At 41.6% G+C, this 18447-nt stretch overlaps 1 protein-coding gene across 3 annotated transcripts in view; it reads right to left on the reverse strand.

Annotated features, from left to right (window-relative positions):
- crb1 (crumbs cell polarity complex component 1) overlaps positions 1–18447 on the reverse strand; it is a 123265-nt gene that overhangs the window by 82168 nt on the left and 22650 nt on the right. For all 3 annotated transcript variants that reach the window (XM_043699794.1, XM_043699793.1, XM_043699795.1), the window contains exons 2-4: positions 10516–11100; positions 5414–5609; positions 3472–3611 (exon numbers count right to left, since the gene is read on the reverse strand). In XM_043699794.1, coding sequence (XP_043555729.1) covers positions 3472–3611; positions 5414–5609; positions 10516–11100 — 921 coding nt within the window. The remainder of the gene's footprint in view (positions 1–3471; positions 3612–5413; positions 5610–10515; positions 11101–18447) is intronic.

Here is an 18447-nt window from a genome sequence, read left to right on the forward strand (position 1 = left end):
TTTCACCGTCTCACGAAAAAAGAAGCCTTGACTCAGAATAAGGTATATGTACACAAGAGGGAACGCCCAGAATGATACTTGACCATCACTGCTAGTTTTAGTCCAAACAAACCTTTCTCGTCTTACATTTTGATAAAACACTTTTTTGTTCAACTCAAAGACTATCCTTCTGTCAAACCTATCTTTGTGAATGCTCAGCCTCACTAGTTCTTTTGACAGTGTCTGAGTATTGGCAAACAATAAGATGCACATTTGCTGATAGTTTCACTAGAATCCAACACAGCAGTGATATATAGGACATATGGCTGCTCTGGAGATAGGGAACAGCTTATGTTACTACTCACCCACTGTAACATTGATATATTAATAATGGTGGAGTTGATAGACCAAGACAGTATTGGTCTTATTTCACATTGCTGCATGATTCAGGCAACCCTTTAAAGTGATAATATTCACTTTTTGTACTTGTGTTGTTTGCAAGCATGTTTTAAAATAATCAAGATTTTCCAGACACATTCGTATAAGCTTTATCCTCCTATCTATATGCCCAGTGTCTGTAAGAACTCCATAAAACGGACCTGTGTTCTGATCTGAAATTCCAAAAAGAAAATCAGATCCTGTGCAGGTGAGATTTGAATTATCGATCAACATGCGCATTTATCCAAAATGCGCATGGACTTATTTTATGGTTTTTGCTTTGATATTGTTGAAATAGTAACTGTAGACTTTACAATATATCAGCTTGTGGTGTAGAACTGATCCTGATTTAATTTAGATGCAAAATTATGAACTTTAAAATATTTTAGAAGGTATTTAATTCAGTGATATAATGATTTCAAAAAGCTGCTGCAAAGAAGTAGGACTGTAATGTTATATTGATCAAACTGCCTTCCATTCCTCCTCTAAGGCACATTAAATGCTACTGAGAGGAATTCTGTCAATCTGACCTGCACTCAACAACCAGCTCACACAGAGCAGGGATTGAACTGTCCCATGCTATGTGTCTGAGCTACTCAGTGACTAAACCACTGCTAGAGGAGTAGGTAGATGTAATATTTATGTGGTCAACTTGCAGAACATTTCAGAGAACATCTCTGGGACACACACACCGAATAACCCCACTGCCCTGTGGCAGACCACTTCAATTCCCCCTCCCATTCCACCAAGGGCATGCAAGTCCTGGGCCTCCTCTACCGCCAAATCTTAGCCACCTGACACCTGGAAGAAGAACACCTCATCTTCTGCCTTGGGACCCTCTAATCACACGGCATCAACATCAACTTCACTAATTTCCTTATTTCCTCTCCCCCTATCTTATCCCAGATCCAACCCTCCAACTCTGCACCACCCTATTGAACTGTCCCACCTATCTATCTTCCGTCCTACCTATCCACTCCAACCCCTCCCCCGCTGTGAGCTATCACCATCACCTCTCAACTGAATTTACCTATCGCCCTTCAAGCTACATTCCCCCTAGCCCCACAACCCTCCCATTTATCTCTTAACTCGCTTGGGCCTCCCCACATTCCTGATGAAGAGCTTATGCCTGAAATATCCTGCTCCTAAATGCTGCCTGACCAGCTGTGCTTTTCCACCACCACACTTTCTGACTCACCTTGTATAGGTCAAGTACCTGCCTTCCCTCTGATAGCATTTCATGTTTACAAATAGATACAAATGGAGAGTCACGTTCTGTAACTACAACAACTTAGTCTGCCTGAGTGAAACACAGGTCACGCATTTCTGGTATTTTATACCCTTTCACCTGAGTGTGTTTGGAAGTAGGAATGTCATTTAGTCAGGTGGGATGGAGTTGGATGGAAAAGTTACCACCTTCCCACCTCCACACAGATTACGTCTGTGGTGAGAAGGCCCATGGACAGCTTTCTTCATCTACTGTCTATTAATGCTCACTTAAAAACCTCTTCGACAGGCAAGTGGGCCTTTAGTCATGCATGACAAGGAGGCTCTTTTGGGTTGTTTATGGTCTCCCATGGTTCTAGGCATATGGTGGGTTGTGATAGGAGTAGTGTTCACCCATTGAAAGGCACTCAATGCTGATTGAGGGGGGCCAACATTGTGAAAAGAGTTGGGAGTCAGTTTTTTTGTGTTCGTTCATAGGATGTGAGCTTCATTAGCTAGACCAGCATATATTGCCCATCTCTAATTGCTCGGAGGGCAGTTAAGAGTCAATCACATGGTTGTGGGTCCCGGGTCACATGTAGGCAGTTTTCTTCCTGAAAGGACACGAGTTAACCAGGCTGGTTTTCTGACAATCAACAACAGTCTCATGAGTATCATTAAACTCATAATCCCAGATATTTTTAGACCCTATCATGGTGGGACTTGAGCTAGGTCCCACTGAAAGTCCAGAGAGAAAAACGGGTAAAAACCAATAATAAACATACTGGTCACAATAGACTTTCATTTTAAGGTATACAAGTTAGATCAGTATGTGTTATTTGCAAGTTTGATGTTTTTTATTTGCTTCTGAGAAACCCTTGTCTTTATTTGCTGAGTGAAATAACTCCAAAGAGGCTGGTATCCACCAAGTCAGCTTTTATTTACACACCACGTTAGAACTGTTTCTTCAGAGTCAGCTTGTGGAGTATCAGTATCTCTGACATTCCTCTTTTTATCCATCAGTTAATCACAGCTTGGACCAAATTAACAGCCCCAATCGGGGAACACATATTCTATGAGGTCCCGCTGGCTGACCTTGTTACAATCATTACATTGAGGACATCTTGGAGCTCCAGTCCTGTGACCTGAGCCCTAAGAAACTCCTCCCACTATCACTTCCTCAGGCCTGGATTGCTTTGTGATTCTGGGCCTCCAGTGCATGTACTTCCCACAGCAGACACCGTATTCCCAGTGGCGCTGCTCAGCAAAAGGGCCTCAAATAGGCAGGCGGCTCTAAAGGTTTTGATCCATGTCAGCTACTTGATGTGCTCATAATTCACAGGCACCGTGGGTTCCATTACTGGCTCCCTATCTGGTGGCTGAGACACTAGTCACCTTCATAAACTTCTCCACCCTCCATTTGTAAAATAGGAGCATGGTCGTCCAAGGCATCAATCTGAGCATTTTCAGGAACAAACACAATACCCTCTTTCTCCCGTTTGACTGGGGTCGTCACAATGCCGATGTTGATCACCCTTCTCCATCGCCTCTTGTCACCCGTTTCCCTTCCATTCTGCTGCATCTAAGCACCTCACTTACTTCAGTTTTTCATCTGGCCTTGGGCTTTCTTCCTTCCCATCTCAGCCTCACTCGCCTCACCAGATTTCATCCCTTTCTCTCTCCCCCAAACAGATGACCACACCATACACACAAAACTTTTCGTTTATAATTTCCCCAAATCAGTTTATTTTAAGTCTGTATAAATTTATGTGCATGAGACAATTTTTTTGTTGTAAGTCAAATTTTGTTGATATTGATGGCCATATAAATTAAAGGGTTCATACAAACCTGTCCAACAGTGGCAAGTGTAGTTTCCAATATTGTCCTGACAGGTGGCGTTGTTGAGGCAGGGATGTGAAAAACAAGCTGGAACATAGATGTCACAATGTACACCCGTGAATTGACTGTTCACACAGTCACAGCTATATCTGCAATATGATCAATATAGTGTTAGTTTGATTTGGATATTGCTAAGGATTAGTAACCAGTGAGAATAGAGTTTTTAACATCTAGGCAGAAATGCTATTGTTGGAATCAATGGTTATTATTTTTGGGTTGTTTGGTGTAATCCATGCCTGACTAAGGACTGCAACATTTTAAACCTTTTCTCCTCTCTCAGCAAATTTTCAATCATTCTTCTCAGTTTTAAATTGAAACCAAATAGAATCCAACAACCAGAGTCTTACACCTATCGATGTCCCAGTACTCACGTAACAGAATTACTTGCGGATTGACAATGCTTTATTTACCAAATTACGCAATATGTAGTCCCACTTCACATTGAAAGGAATAAAATGTAATCTATACATGAAAATATGTAGCTGTAGAAAATTCAGAAGTTCACTATTTCCATATTCTAAGTCACTCAAAGCAGTAATAGTCGAACTAAGATACAGCAAGTGTTTTTAGGAAAGATTTTGAAATTAATGAAAATTGATCAAAAACAGTCAGAAGATAACAAAAAACGATGATTTATTGACACACTAATAATTCTTTGCCCTCTGCTGAAGCTCAACTGAGGTAAACTGTTCTGACTGGCAATCAGCCCTTTCACTCTTTGTTCTCTTTCAGGAGCTTATCACATCAGACAGACTTTGTTTGAAATAAGATATATTTGCAGCATCCCAGATGACTACTATCATCATGGCAAAGGTGTTTGCCAACCGCCTTCTGACTGGTTACAGGTCCTTGATACAACCCATGTAAATCAAATGGAGACAGAGCAATGTCATTTGCAGTTGATGCTGTGAGCCCTGTGACAAATGGTTTGCATTTGTCCCAAACATAAAAAGAATTTTGCAAATGCTTTCTTCCTGCTACTTTTAAAGGCATAAATTAAACACTGAATGCTTGACACTTTGAGTTCACACTTGCAACCATTTGTCTCAAAAAGTAAAATTTTCCAAGTGCCTCTTTTTACCTCCACTTTTTATACAGCTACAAAGTGACAGCATTATTGCCTTTTCAATGTAATTCAAGATCTGTAAGTCCCTAATGTTTAATTTTAGAAAACTCTATATTCCAACTTGCAAAATTTTTCGCTTTAGGTTTTTAAAAAAAATTCAGCAAATTTGAAGTGCAAGCTGACCACAAAGTTCAGAAAATTTTGGAATATTTTGTTAAACTTGAGTAGTACTCCCTGTGATCAATTAATAGTCAGAACCTGGATTTTACAGTGAGCATATCAATGAGGTTTGCTATTATTAAAATGTATATGAAACAGCCAGTTCCACAAGCCACATCTGCCGTTAAACCCAGAAATCAGGAACCTGCTGCCTGAGTTGTTCTGCTCCTCCTAAAGCTTTGTTATATCATGTCTCAGCGTTTAAACATGTAGAACCTATGAAGCTGGGTACTTCTATGATATGTACCCATTGACCTTCACAACTTTTACTTATTTCTGTCTTTTATCTCTTTCTCTTTGTATATTTTTCCTTTCCCTTTCATTACTTTGCTTTCTACACACAATTTTACATGGACTCAATATTCTACCTCATACTCCATTTAGATGCTGCATGCCTTAGTTAAGATTCTTCTAACCACTTACAGGGTTGCACAGTTGCTTGTCCTTTCACACACGCCCCAGTTCCCTTTTCGAGAGCACCATACTGTTTTGTATTCAATTTGCTGTACATTCAGGTGTAAATGCCCATGTGTACATGAATTGAGCAGCTGATGTCCTTTGTTGGCTGTTGCCTGTATCTACAGTTGCCTTGATTTTATAACTTACCCATTTACTTTGTCTGTACATTGCCCTCCATTCTGGCATGGCTGACTAGCACATTCATCGAGGTTTATTTCACAGTCCCTGCCTTTGAATCCTGGTGCGCACGTACAGCTGTAGCTGGCAAAGTGGTTGTGACAGGTTGCCTCATTCAGGCACGGCTGTGACAAACATTCGTTGATTTCCAGCTCACAATTTGTTCCTACAATACATAACCCAATAATGAATACATGATTATAGTACCCCAAAAGAGTCAACTGTTGGACACCCTTAATAATAGCAAATTAAGCTTACAACTTCCCAGTGATCCGGAAGCTCCAAGATTTGTAGAGATTTGGTTAGAATCCCACTTGGGATTCACATTTGTCAAATTTTCCCATTGTCTAAAAAAAGAACAGGAAGACTTCAGGAGGACTTAGGAAGTTATTCTTCTCTCAATCCCATTTGCTCCTTATCCAGCATGATGAACTGCTGCCTCGACTGCTTTCGCTGAGAAAGCAGTCTGTGACAATAATATGACAACAGAAAATCAATGGGAATTCAGGTCAGGAGAGGTGCTGAACAATAGGCTGATCCAGTATTACCATTTTATAGTAGTTTCCAAAATTAGTTCCAATAAGCTGATGCAATACTCAAAGAGATTGATAGGACAAAACATCAGCAACTGAGACGATCATCATGGCACTTAGAAAAGAAACAGCTTCATGATAAGACACACAAAAAGATATGAATTAAGCATTGTAAATAACAGACAGCTTGGGAACCTCTGGTTTTGGTACAACTGTAGCAATAGCTACAATTTATATTTACACTTAGTTAATACTATTACAATATAAAAGGAGAGATATAAAGTAATCACTGCTTCTTCGAAATAACCATGTCATATAAACATGTGGTGTACTCTGAGCCTTTGATCCTTATGAATCTGGATTGCTTTCATTCCTTATATTATCATCTCTTCTTTCATTTTGTATAATAAGATTTGAATTTGAATTTCTTTTTGAGTGTGGCTAGGCCATACCAATTTCATTTTAAATTTGTTCTTTCACAGGATGCAATAATTTGCTAAATCAGAATTTGTTGCTCATCATTAATTGCCGCAGAGAAAGTAACGGTGAGCTACCTCCTTAAACCACTGCAGCCCATTTGGTGTAGGGACAACCATAGTGTTGTTAGGAAAGGAGTTCTAGGAATTTAACCCAGGGACAGTCAAGGAACACTAGTATATTTCCAAATCTGAATGTTGGACTGCATGCAGGCAGTAGTGCATCTGCTGTCCCTGTCCTTCTCGGTGGTGAAGGTTGAGGGTTTGAAAGTAGTGTTGGAAGAACCTTGATGAGTTGCTGCATTGCATTTTGTATATGGTACATACACGACTGCTGCCAGTATGGTGGATGGGAGTAAATGTCGAAGGTGGTAGATGGGCTGCCACTGAGGTGAATGCTTTGTTTTAGATGGTGTTGAGCTTCTTGAGTGTGGTTTGAGTTGCACTCACCCAAGTAAGGTAGTGTGTCCCAGCACAGACCCAACTTGCATCATAGATTGTGAACAGGCATCAGGGAGTCAGGAGATACATTGCCATAGAATTCACAGCCTGTTCTGTTAGTCTCAGTATTTACGTGTCTGGTCCAGTTAAATGTTTGGTCAGAAGTAGCCCCAGGATGTTGACATGGGAAAGATCCAGTGATGGTAATGTCATTAACAGTCATTGGAGGATGATTAGATTCTCTCTTGTTATTGCTGTCAGCTAGCACTTGATTGGCATAAATGTCACTTGCCACTGTCAATCTGAAGATGTGGACTACTCCAGTGCCTCAGGAGTTTGAATGGTGCTGAATGTTATGGATTCATCAGTGAGTATCCCATTTCTGAACTTACGATGGAGGGATGATCATGATGAAGCAGCTGAAGATGGTTGGGGTTAGGACAGCAGCCTGAGGAATTCCTGGAGTGCTGTCCTGGGATTAGGATGATTGGCCTCCTTTGTGCTAGATATGACTCTAACCAGTTTCTGTAATTTTGATGGACTTGCTGTATCCCCTTGATGCCATACCGTCTCAAATGCTGCCTTAATATCAAGGGCAGAGATGAGAGAACTGCAGATGCTGGAATTCAAAGTAGACAGGCAGGAGACTGGAAGAACACAGCAAACCAGGCAGCATCAGAAATCAAAGTTTTGGGTGTAACCCTTCTTCAGGACTGGGGTGGGTCTGGGGGGAGCCACAGATAAAGGGGGTGGTGGGGGCAGGGTGGTGAAGTGGAGATGGGTGAAGACAGATAGAGGGTATGCTCAATGGGAGGAATGAATACGTTTGGTGGCAGGGAGGGGGAGGGACTAGGAAGGGAGTCAGAGGATGGGGAGGGAGATTATATGAAATTGGAGAACTCAGTGTTGAGTCCTCCAGGTTACACGGTGCCCAGGCGGAAGATAAGGTGTTGTTCCTCTTATAGGCGCTGTGGTTTGTTTTGACACTGGAGGAGGCCAAGGATGGTCATATCAGAAAGGGAGTGGTTGGGGGAATTGAATCAAAGGCAATCAACCTCACCTCATCTCTGTAATTCAGCTCTTTTGTCTGCGTTCAAACAAGGCTTTAATAAATTGAGAAGCCAATTGGCCTTGAGAAACCTCATCTGAGTGCCAGTGATCAGGTGATTGCTTGTAAATGCTACTTGATTGTACCTTTGATGACCCCTTCCATTGTTTTACTGATGATAGAGAATAGAATAATGGGGTAGTAATTGGCCAGGTTGGATTTATCCTGCTTTTTTAATAATAGGACATATGGCATTATGAATTAGAGTCAGTCATAGAGTCCTACAGCATGGAGACAGGCCCTTTGGTCCAAACTGGTCCATTCTGAACTAAATGTCTATCCATGCTAACCCTATTTCCCTGCAATTGGCCCATATTGATCTGAACCTTTCCTATCCATGCATTTGTCTAAATGCCTTTTAAATGTTGTTAATATACCCGCCTCAACCACTTCCATTGGCAGCTCATTCCATATGTGTATCACACATTGCGTAAAAAAGTTGCCCCTCAGATTCCCTTTTATTCTTTCCCCTGTACATGTAAACTAATGCCCTCTCATCCTCAATTCCCCAACCCTGGGAAAAAGACTTAGAGCATTAACCCCCATCCATGCCTCTCATGATCTTATACACTTCTATAATATCCCCCCTCAGTCTCCTATGCTCTAAATAAAAAGTCCTAGCTTGTCCAACTTCTTCCTATAGCTCAGACCGTTGAGTCATGGCAATATCCTTTAAATTTCTTCTGCACTCTTTCCAGTTTAGGATCATCCTTCCTATAGCGAGGTAACCAAAACTGAACACAACACTCCAAGTGTGGCCTCACCAATGTCCTGTACAACAGCAACATAACTTTCCAACTTCTGTACTCAATGCCCTGACTGATGAAGGCCAGTGAGCCAAAAGCTTTCTTCAGTGCCCTGTCTACCTGTGACTCCACTTTCAGAGAACCATGTACCTGAAATCCCATGTCCCTCTGTTCCACTACACTTCTTAAGGCCCTACCATTCACCATGAAACTCCTACCCTGATTTGACTTTCCAAAATGCGAGACCTCACACTTATCAATATTAAATTCCATTTGCCATTACTCGGCCCACTTCCCCAGCTAGTCATGCTGCAATTTTCTCGCTGTCTGTGATACTGCCTATTTTAATGTTATCTGCAAACTTACTTATGATTGTCAGTGTTGGTAAAATCTCAGAATTCCCTTTTGTCAAATTGTGCATACTCGCAGTAACTTGCATTTATGTAGTACCTCTTAAAAATAGGAAAAATGATGATTTGTGAATCTAGTAAATTCTTACTTGGTACTTTCTCACCTTTTATAATATTTATTGGCAGGGCAATGCCCATGAAGAATCTATAGAAATAGATTGGGGTACAATCCAGCTGTAACTGCAATTAGATTCATGGAATACTTACAGTTCTGAATAAGGGCATTTGGCCCATTGATACCATGTCAGTTCTATAGTTCAGCAATCTAGTCAGTCTCCCCCTACCCTGTTCTATTCTTGTAGTCCTGCAAGTTTATTTTCCCTCAAGAGTTCATCCAATCTAATTTGGAAATCGTCCTCATCTTCTCTTGCACTGCCCTTGTGAGCAAAGTTCCAGGTTATTATCATTCACTACATAAGAAAGGTTCTTCCTCCCATCCCCAATCCATGTCCTGTCATCCTTGTGCTATCAGCTAATGGGAACAGCTTCTCTTTTTCTAAGTTCCCTGACTCATGGCCCCAGTGAGTGAGAAGCATGTTGGATGACTCTCATTATGAAAAAGACCACAAAGGTAATGGTGTGTGTTGCTGAAACGATCAAAAATTGGATACAGTCATTGTGAATTATTGAGTGAGTTTAAGCGTAGCCGCAGTTGCGGATCTATTACTCCTCATTATTTTTAAAATTTATGCCTTCGGAATTTCTAGCTCTGAATTCTTTGCCCTCTTCTCCCTGAAATGTGAAAAGCAGAGTGACACACTGTTGCCCATCTGAATTATGCAAGTGGTGCTGTCAAAGTTGGGAATCAAAAAGACTTCAAAACAAAGTCTGCAATTAACTGGTACAATTTGTAACTGGACTGTCTTACATAATTTGACAGACTTCATTTAAAAAAAAAGATACCTGCAGCATTTAAAAATTACTAATCAATACAAGATGGACTTGTTGGAATAGAGGTATTGACTTATGTAATTGTTTTAATAATTAATGAATAGATGCTGTGCTAAATCTGGGATATGATCTGGAATACATTGGCTGGAAGGATAGTAGAAGCAAATTCAAAGTAACTTTGAGATGTTATTTGAATAAAAACTGAAAACATAAAACCTGTCAGGGGAATGGGACCAATAATCCTTCAAAGAGTGAAGCAAAAACTTATTGGGTCAAATGATTCCTTTCTTGGTGCAAAATTCCAGGAACTTTCTGCGAACTAATCGGCTAACTTTTCAAATTAAACGCCAGAACTGAAAACACGTGTTTTTTTTTATTCAGATGGGCATTTTTGGAATGATAATTGCAGAATTCCTTCAAGGCAGTTTACCAAATAATAGTCAGACTGGCTAGAAAGTACTTTTTACCTGTCAGACCAGGTGGGCAGGCACAGATATACTTGTCTATTTCGTTCATGCACCTGGCTTCATTCCTGCAGGGTTCTGACGCACATTCATCAACTTCAATCTCGCAACGTCTGCCCTGGTAGCCAGGCACACAGAAACATAAAAACCCATCAATCTTGTCCTTGCACACAGCTCCATTTTCACATGGACTTGATGCACATTCATTCACATTGGTTTCACAGTTGGCGCCGGTGTAACCTGGTGGGCAAACACAGCTAGAGCCTGCAGCTTCATCTAAACAGATGGCACCATTCATGCAGGAGGTGTTGGCACATTTGCCGAGATAGGTTTCACAACTGGGGCCAATTTGACCTGGAGGGCAATCACAGGAGAAGTCAATTGTGCCTAAAACACTGTTGCATGTTGCATTATGCAGACAGGGATATGAAGTGCAAACGTCATATAGCTCCTTGCAGTTCTTCCCTGTAAATGGCACTGGTGCATCTGGACAATGGCAAACGTAGGTCTCGGAGTGTGGTTCACAGGTTGCATTGTTTTCACAGAGTTTGGAGAGGCATTTGTTCAGATTTGCAGTGCTATATGAACCTAGAGAAGGTAAGAAGAAAAAAGGCAAAGTTAGAAATGACAAAATATGGCACAAGGTTACCGTAAAGGAAGCAGGTTGGTAGTTTTCACAGTAGTCAGTAAGTATTAAAAGTCATATTTGGATTCTGAACCATTCATAAAATAGTTGGCCATGCAAGCTATTCTGGTGCGATTTTGTATTTACTATGAATAGAGCTTGAAAGTTGGTGATGTGACATTTTATAGGATTGGGCTCAGCCACCTGGTTGAGCAGACTGAATGGCCTCATCCTGTTCAATGTTTCTTCAGCCAAGACCATCAAAATTCCGCATGTTCTTGCTTTACTTTAAATGGGCTGCCAGACCTCACACCTGAATAATATTGATCACAATTTAAAAATGGCTCATTGACTACGAAGCACTTTGAGATGTCAGTCTCCACCCTGTCTCAGCTCTGCGGCTGCTGAAGATCTTAGCAATACTTTAGTTACCACTAGAAACAGCTATTCCAATGATCTGTGGGCTGGTCTTCCACCTTGCAGTTTCCACAAACCTGAGCTGATCTGGAACCCTGCTGTCTGTATCCCAATTTACACCAAGTCTGATTTGCCTATCTATGACTTACATTGACACTGTTACTATAATTGTGCGCTGAACTGCATTTGCATAGTTACGGACGGACTTCCGTTACTTGTAGATTGTGCAGGGGAAACCACCACACAAACCACTTTCAGGTATTTTAAACATTGGAATCTATCCTTAGAATACCACCATCTATATACAGGTCTGACTGTACCATCTGGGTACCTGTATGTAAGATAGGAGCAGATATAGGTCATTTGGTCAGTAACTCTGGGCTGCTGTGCCAATCAATAGAATCATAGCTAATATCTACATCAGCTACACATTGCTGGACTAAACTCAAAGCCCTGAATTGATTCCTTGAATATCCAGTAATTTATGAATCTCTTCTGGTGAACATATTTGACAGTCAAAGTTTTCTGCAATAGAGCATTACAAAGCTTCACAACCCTTTGAATGAAGAAATTGCTCTTCATTTCAGTTCTAAATGTCTGATCTCTTATTCTGAGATGGGGACTCCTAATTCTAGCCTCCAAAGTCAGGAGAAACATCTTTGTATCTTGTCAAGCCACTCAAGAATTTCATTTGGAGAACAACGTTTTCAAATATGGTCATAACAGAACTAAGCATAATCCTGTAGCCAAGCTTGGGAACAGCTTCCAGGACAATGATAGCTTGGTTAGTCACAGTGAACCTAACCATTGTGTTAAACATTTATGTGTCAAGCAACACAGAAGTTCTCTGTCAGAACGCATTCATATCAGGCAGCTCACTGATGCGGCAATGATCAAGACCAAACAATCATTAATTACTTCTTGGAAAACAGCCAAAGTAGAAAAGAGTATTCTACAGTGCGGCAGGGGTTCCCAGTTGCAGGTGTATTTGACTGACCATTTAAGATTCCATTATTATTTAACTCCCGAAAAGAAAGCAGCCACTGTTCCATGAATGTTCAGCCTAACTATGACCAACGGGCCAGAACGATAAACATGAACTTTTGTTACCTAGCAGCTTTCATAATTCATTTTATTGATCATCAATGTCAGTTAAAGAGCTTTAAAGACTGCAGGAAGGACTGCTGGAGAGCAGGAATATACACTGCAATTGTGCTGGTGTCTACTCTTCAATCCAAGGGTAAAACTTGCACAGCAGCATCATACAACACACACTCCTAACACAGTCTGAGTCAAGCACACCATAAGAAGGAGTTGAGCCCCTATCAGGAGACAATTAGATAGAACAAGACACTCATTCATCAGGGTCCCACGAAGCAAATATCTTGTGAAGTACTCTATAAATTCAGTGCATAACAGCAATCTTCAGAGGGACCAAAAATACCTTCTCGATAAAGGGTCTTTTTGGTAGCAAAAGCACTTGGGAAACATATTCCAACCTAAATCAACTTTTATTAATGTGCACTGGCTTGAGGCAGGAATCATTGTGTTGTGTGACTTTTACTCTGTAACAATGTGTTCTTTCTAAGAGGTTATTAGTAGCGGGGGAACATAAAGTCGTTGGTCTCTGACTAAAAGAGAAATGCTGGGTCTGGCAACATCTGTGGAGAGAAAAACAGAAAAAATGTTTTTAGTCGAATGACCCTTCGCCAGAACCTGTTCTGCTCAATCCCCCCCCCATTCCCAATACCTACATTAAAAAAACTCCCCTTGACACAAGTGGACATTTTTGAAAGATTCTTATTTTTGAGCATGGTATATTATATGAGAAAAATTGCAAGAAGGGGTTTATAACAGTGTAGTGGTGTGAAAAGGTCCATTAACCCTCCCAAAGGGGAAAGACAGCCAAACATCACAAACGTTACAAAGCACACAAACTCTTCAAATTGTACAACTTCTTCTGTGTAGGGAGACTTCCTACACTGTTGTGTTATGAGAAGTGAATGATAAGCCAAAGGAGGAGAGGAAGGTGAGGTTGGACATAAAAATTGTCTTCCATCTACATGTCAACCTGCTCTTTCTCTTTTCAAATTCTGATGGACTTTCCAGATCTGTATCATCACTTTCTATCATTGTCTTGGTTTGCACTTTGCTCTCCTTCTCTGAAGCTCCTTAGCGATTTGTGTCTGTTGCCAACTTTACAGTCCTTCTGCTGCTGGCATTGAAAGGGCCACCTCACAGTCATTCAAACAGTGACTGTTGTATCCCTCTGCCAATGAACACTCTTCACAATGACACTGCTTTCTCCCCATGATGTGACTCTACTCCCAACTCCTGCAATCGAAGATTACGTACTGCCTTCAGAGCGAGCTGCCAACAAGCTTGGTTTATTTATTAAGTGTCGAGAGGGTGGTGCTGGAAAAGCACAGCAGGTCAGGCAGCATTCGAGGAGCAGGAGAATCGACATTTCGGGCGAAAACCCTTCATCAGGAATGAGGTTGAGAGCCTGGGGGGTGAAGAGATGGAAGATGAACAGGTGGAACAGGTCATGAAGGCGGTGCCGAGTTAAAAGGTTGGATCTGGGATAAAGTGGGGGGAGGGGAAATTAGGAAACTGGTGATATCCACATTGATGCCAAGGAGTTGGAGGGTCCCAAGGTTGAAGATGAAATGTTCTTCCTTCAGGCATCAGGTGGTTAGGGAGTGGCAATGGAGGCGGCCCCCAAGGACTTGCATGTCCTCGGCAGACTGGGAGGGGGAGTTGAAGTGTTTGGCCCCAGGATGGTGGGGTTGGTTGGTACGGGTGTCCCAGAGGTGTTCTCTGAAGTGCTTTGCGAGTAGGTATCCTGTCGCCCCAATATAGAGAATACTGCATCGGGAGCAACGGATACATTTGATACATTAATACCAAGAGATGGCTTCATTTTTAAAACCTTTCAAAAACCCGATTAGTGGTTTAAACACACATATAAATTATACTAATTATAAACATATATAACTACATGCAAATTCAGGCCATGGCACACCCACCACCGAATGCCTCCGTATCTCATTCGGGTCTTGATAACACATTGGCAATCACATTTTCGCGACCAACCACATGCACAATTGTCAAATTGAATGGCTGTAACAACAAATTCCATCAAAACAGTCTGGCATTTTTGTCCTTAAATTTTTCTACAAATGGCAATGAGTTATGATCAGTGTATATGATTGTCTCAGATGCATATGAACATTGAAATGTTGTAGTGCCAGCACCAAGCTCTTTCTCCACTGTTGAATATTTCTGTTGATGAACATTCAACTTCCCGGAAAAATATCTAATGGGTCTTTCTATTCCTTCGCCATCCTCCTGCAGGAGCACCGCACCGACACCCACATCATTAGCATCGATAGCCACCTTGAAAGGCTTTGTGTAAACAGGTGTGGCTAATACAGGGGCATTGGTTAACACAGGTTTTAGGCTGTCAAATGCTTTTTGACAGTCCACTGTCCACTGAAACTTCTTGCCCTTTTTTAACACTTCAGTACGTGGAGCAGCCACACTGCTAAAGTTAGGTACAAATGTTTGGTAAAATACACTCACTCCCAAGAACCGTAGCACCACTTTTTTTTGATGCTGTGGGAAATTCCCCAATTACTTTCATTTCTGTATCCCATGGGGCCATTTGTCCATGTCCAATAAAATGGCCCAGGAAGGTGACTTGGGCTTTGGCAAATTCCCTTTTAGCTAGATTTACCACCAAGCCTACCTTCCGAAGCCGATCAAATAAGTCCGATAAATGCGATAAATGTTCTTTCCATGAGTGACTAAAAATCATCGATATACACCACACAGTTGGGTAATCTGGCAATGACCTTATTAGTCAGTCTCTGAAAAGTGGCTGGAGTGTTTTTCGTACCAAATGGCATGACTTTGAACTGATATAGTCCATTTGGCTATGAAAGCCGAAATTGCCTTTCCTCTCTCTGACAGAGGTTCTTGCCAGTAGCCTCTGAGCAAGTCCCACTTAGAAATGTAAGTTGCTTGTCCCACTTTTTCGACACATTCCTCCAACTGTGGAATTGGATATGCATCAGCATTTGTAACGGTGTTGACTTTGCAATAATCCACACAGAGCCGTTGGGTACCATCTCGCTTTGGCACCATGACTATGGGTGAGCTCCAGTCACTATAGCTCACTTTGATTATGCCATCTTGGAGCATGCACTCTATCTCCTTCTGAACCAGTGCCAAATTTAGAAAGTTATGCCTATAAGGATGTTGCTTAATCAGAACAGCATTACCTATATCTACAACATGCACAATTAGGTAAGTACTTCCTAGTTTATTTCCACATTTCCCCCAATTGATAGTAATAGCTCTTTCAGGTCGTTTCAATTTTCTTGTGGGAAGTAACTCAATAATTTGTCCCAATTTTTGACAACTTCCTCATTGTCCAATTTGATTTGAGGAATGTCCAATTCACAATCCTCTGAACTTGTTTCTTCCTTCCGTGCTGTATTCATTAACACCTTCTCCTCTTGCTTTCCTTTCCTATCCAAATACCTTTTAGCATATTCACATGACACATTCTGTGAGATTTCTTCCTGTCTGGAGTCCTTATCAAGTAGCTCACCTCACTCAATTGAGGAAGTTGTGGAGGCTGGTACAATTACAACATTTAAGAGGCATTTGGATGGGTATATGAATAGGAAGGGTTTGAGGTGATATGGGCCAGGTACTGGCAGGTGGGACTAGATTGGGTTGGGATATCTGGTCGGCATGGACGGGTTGGACCGAAGGGTCTGTTTCCATGCTGTACATCTCTATGACTCTATGACTCTCGATTTGATAAGGTCCACTAAACTTTGCTGTTTTAACTCTCTGCTCTTCCACATGAGTTCGCACTACTTCGGGTGTGAAGTTTTGAATTCCTCCAAAATAAATACCTCTCTAAGGGCATCATAGGTTTGCTCGATTTTTAAAGCTCTTATCCATCTATTGAAATTACTCTGTTTGATCCTTTCAAACTCAATGTAGGTTTGACCAAGGTCCCTCCTTAGATTCCTGAAACGTCTATAGGCTTCTGGTACAAGCTCATATGCTATTAAAATGGCATTTTCACTTCCACATACTCCCCAGATACCTCCTCTGGTAGTGATGCGAATACCTCACTAGCCCTACCTACAAGTTTTGTTTGGATCAACAAAACCCACATTGCCACTGGCCACTGCATTTGTTTAGCCACCTTTTCAAATGAGATGAAAAAGACTTCCACATCCTTCTCATCAAACTTAGGCAATGCTTGAACATACTTAAACAGTTTCTTACTGGACCTCTGATTACCAGAGGCTTGCTCATCCTCACTCTCTTCCTCACTAAGCCTATCCTCAGCCTTTATCTGCAGCCTTTTAAGTTGACTTTCCTTTTTAAGTGTCAGTTTTGAAGTTCAAAAGCTCTCTCTTTTTCTTTCTCTTCTGTTGCTCTCTCTTTTTCTCTCTGTTCTGCTGCTCTCTCTCTTTTTCCCCCTTTTCTGCTTTTAATCATAACTCAGACTGTTTCATTTCTGCTGCCCTTTCCTTATCTCTCGCCTCTAACTCAAGCTGCTTCATTTGCAATTGAATTTTTTCTATCTCTACAGATTCTGATGGTATCTCTAGCAACCTTAAATGCTGAGCTACTGCTTTAATATTCTCTCATTTCCTCACAGAAGTAGGCAGTTCCAATTCCAGCTTCTCTGCGAATTCCTGCAGCTTGGTCTTATTCACGTTTTGCAAAACTTGCAAAGTTACCGCATCTACTTCCAGAAAACTCTTGGCGACTGAGAGAGCCATTACTATCCCAAACTTTGTCTGCCCAACCAAACCAATACCCGAAATAAAGACACTAGCACCTACCACTTGCTATTTAAAATCCCGCAGAGAGCCCAAATCTGTTATGGATTCAGCTGGACCACTCAAAGCATTCTTGAGCTGGCAACCCAGACCATAACTTTGCAATTTGTTTTGGTAAGTGGATAGTGTAAATTACCTGGAGTAGGTTGACTATTAGGTTTTAAAACAGATAGATATTTATTCACAAAATTACACAATGAAACACAAAAGGACAGAATAAAAAACGCCTACAGAACTCAGTCTATCCAAACTGGACTTAATTATGCTGTTCCAAATATAAACAACAGTCCCAATAAGCAAAACCCCTTAAAAGCCAGTATAAATGAATGGAACAGACGCTTACAGGTTGAAGTTAGCAGGGCAGAAAGAGAGAGAGAAGGTCCACACAGCTCACTGTTGAACTCCCAACTAGTTCTGGACTGAACTGCTCAGCTAGAGAGCTGACCACTCCCCTTTCATTATACGGGTCACTTCTAAAACATGACCACGTTGGCCTGATGTTTCATCTGCTTACATATAAACAAAAGGCCTCTCAAAATCTTTTCATCTCTGTACCAAAGCAGTCTGATCAGAGCCTGGCCTGGTTTATGACCCCTCTGAAAAATAATCAAGGACAGAATATCCTTAAGAAAAGGAACAGCTTTTACAAAATAAAAGGAACCAGCTTTGTGACACAGGTGAAACTTTGATGGATGTGGAAGACTCCTTTGGGGTCTTGAACGGAGGTGAGGGAGGAGGTGTGGGCACAGGTTTTGCAATTCCTGTGGTGACAGGGGAAGGTGCCGGGAGGGGAGGGTGGGTTGGTGGGGGTGGCGTGGACCTGATGAGGGAGTCGCGCAGGGAACGGTCTTTATGGAAAGTGGATAGGGGCGGGGAGAGAAATATATCTCTGATGGTAGGGTCTGTTTGCAGGTGGAAGAAATGGCGGAGGATGATGTGATGAATGCTGAGGTTGGTGGGTGGAAGGTGAGGACCGGGGCGGGGGGGGTTTCTGTCCTTGTTGCGTTTGTAGGGGGC

The sequence above is a fragment of the Chiloscyllium plagiosum genome, chromosome 11, assembly GCF_004010195.1.
Source record: "Chiloscyllium plagiosum isolate BGI_BamShark_2017 chromosome 11, ASM401019v2, whole genome shotgun sequence".
In the NCBI taxonomy this organism is placed as follows: Eukaryota; Metazoa; Chordata; class Chondrichthyes; order Orectolobiformes; family Hemiscylliidae; genus Chiloscyllium; species Chiloscyllium plagiosum.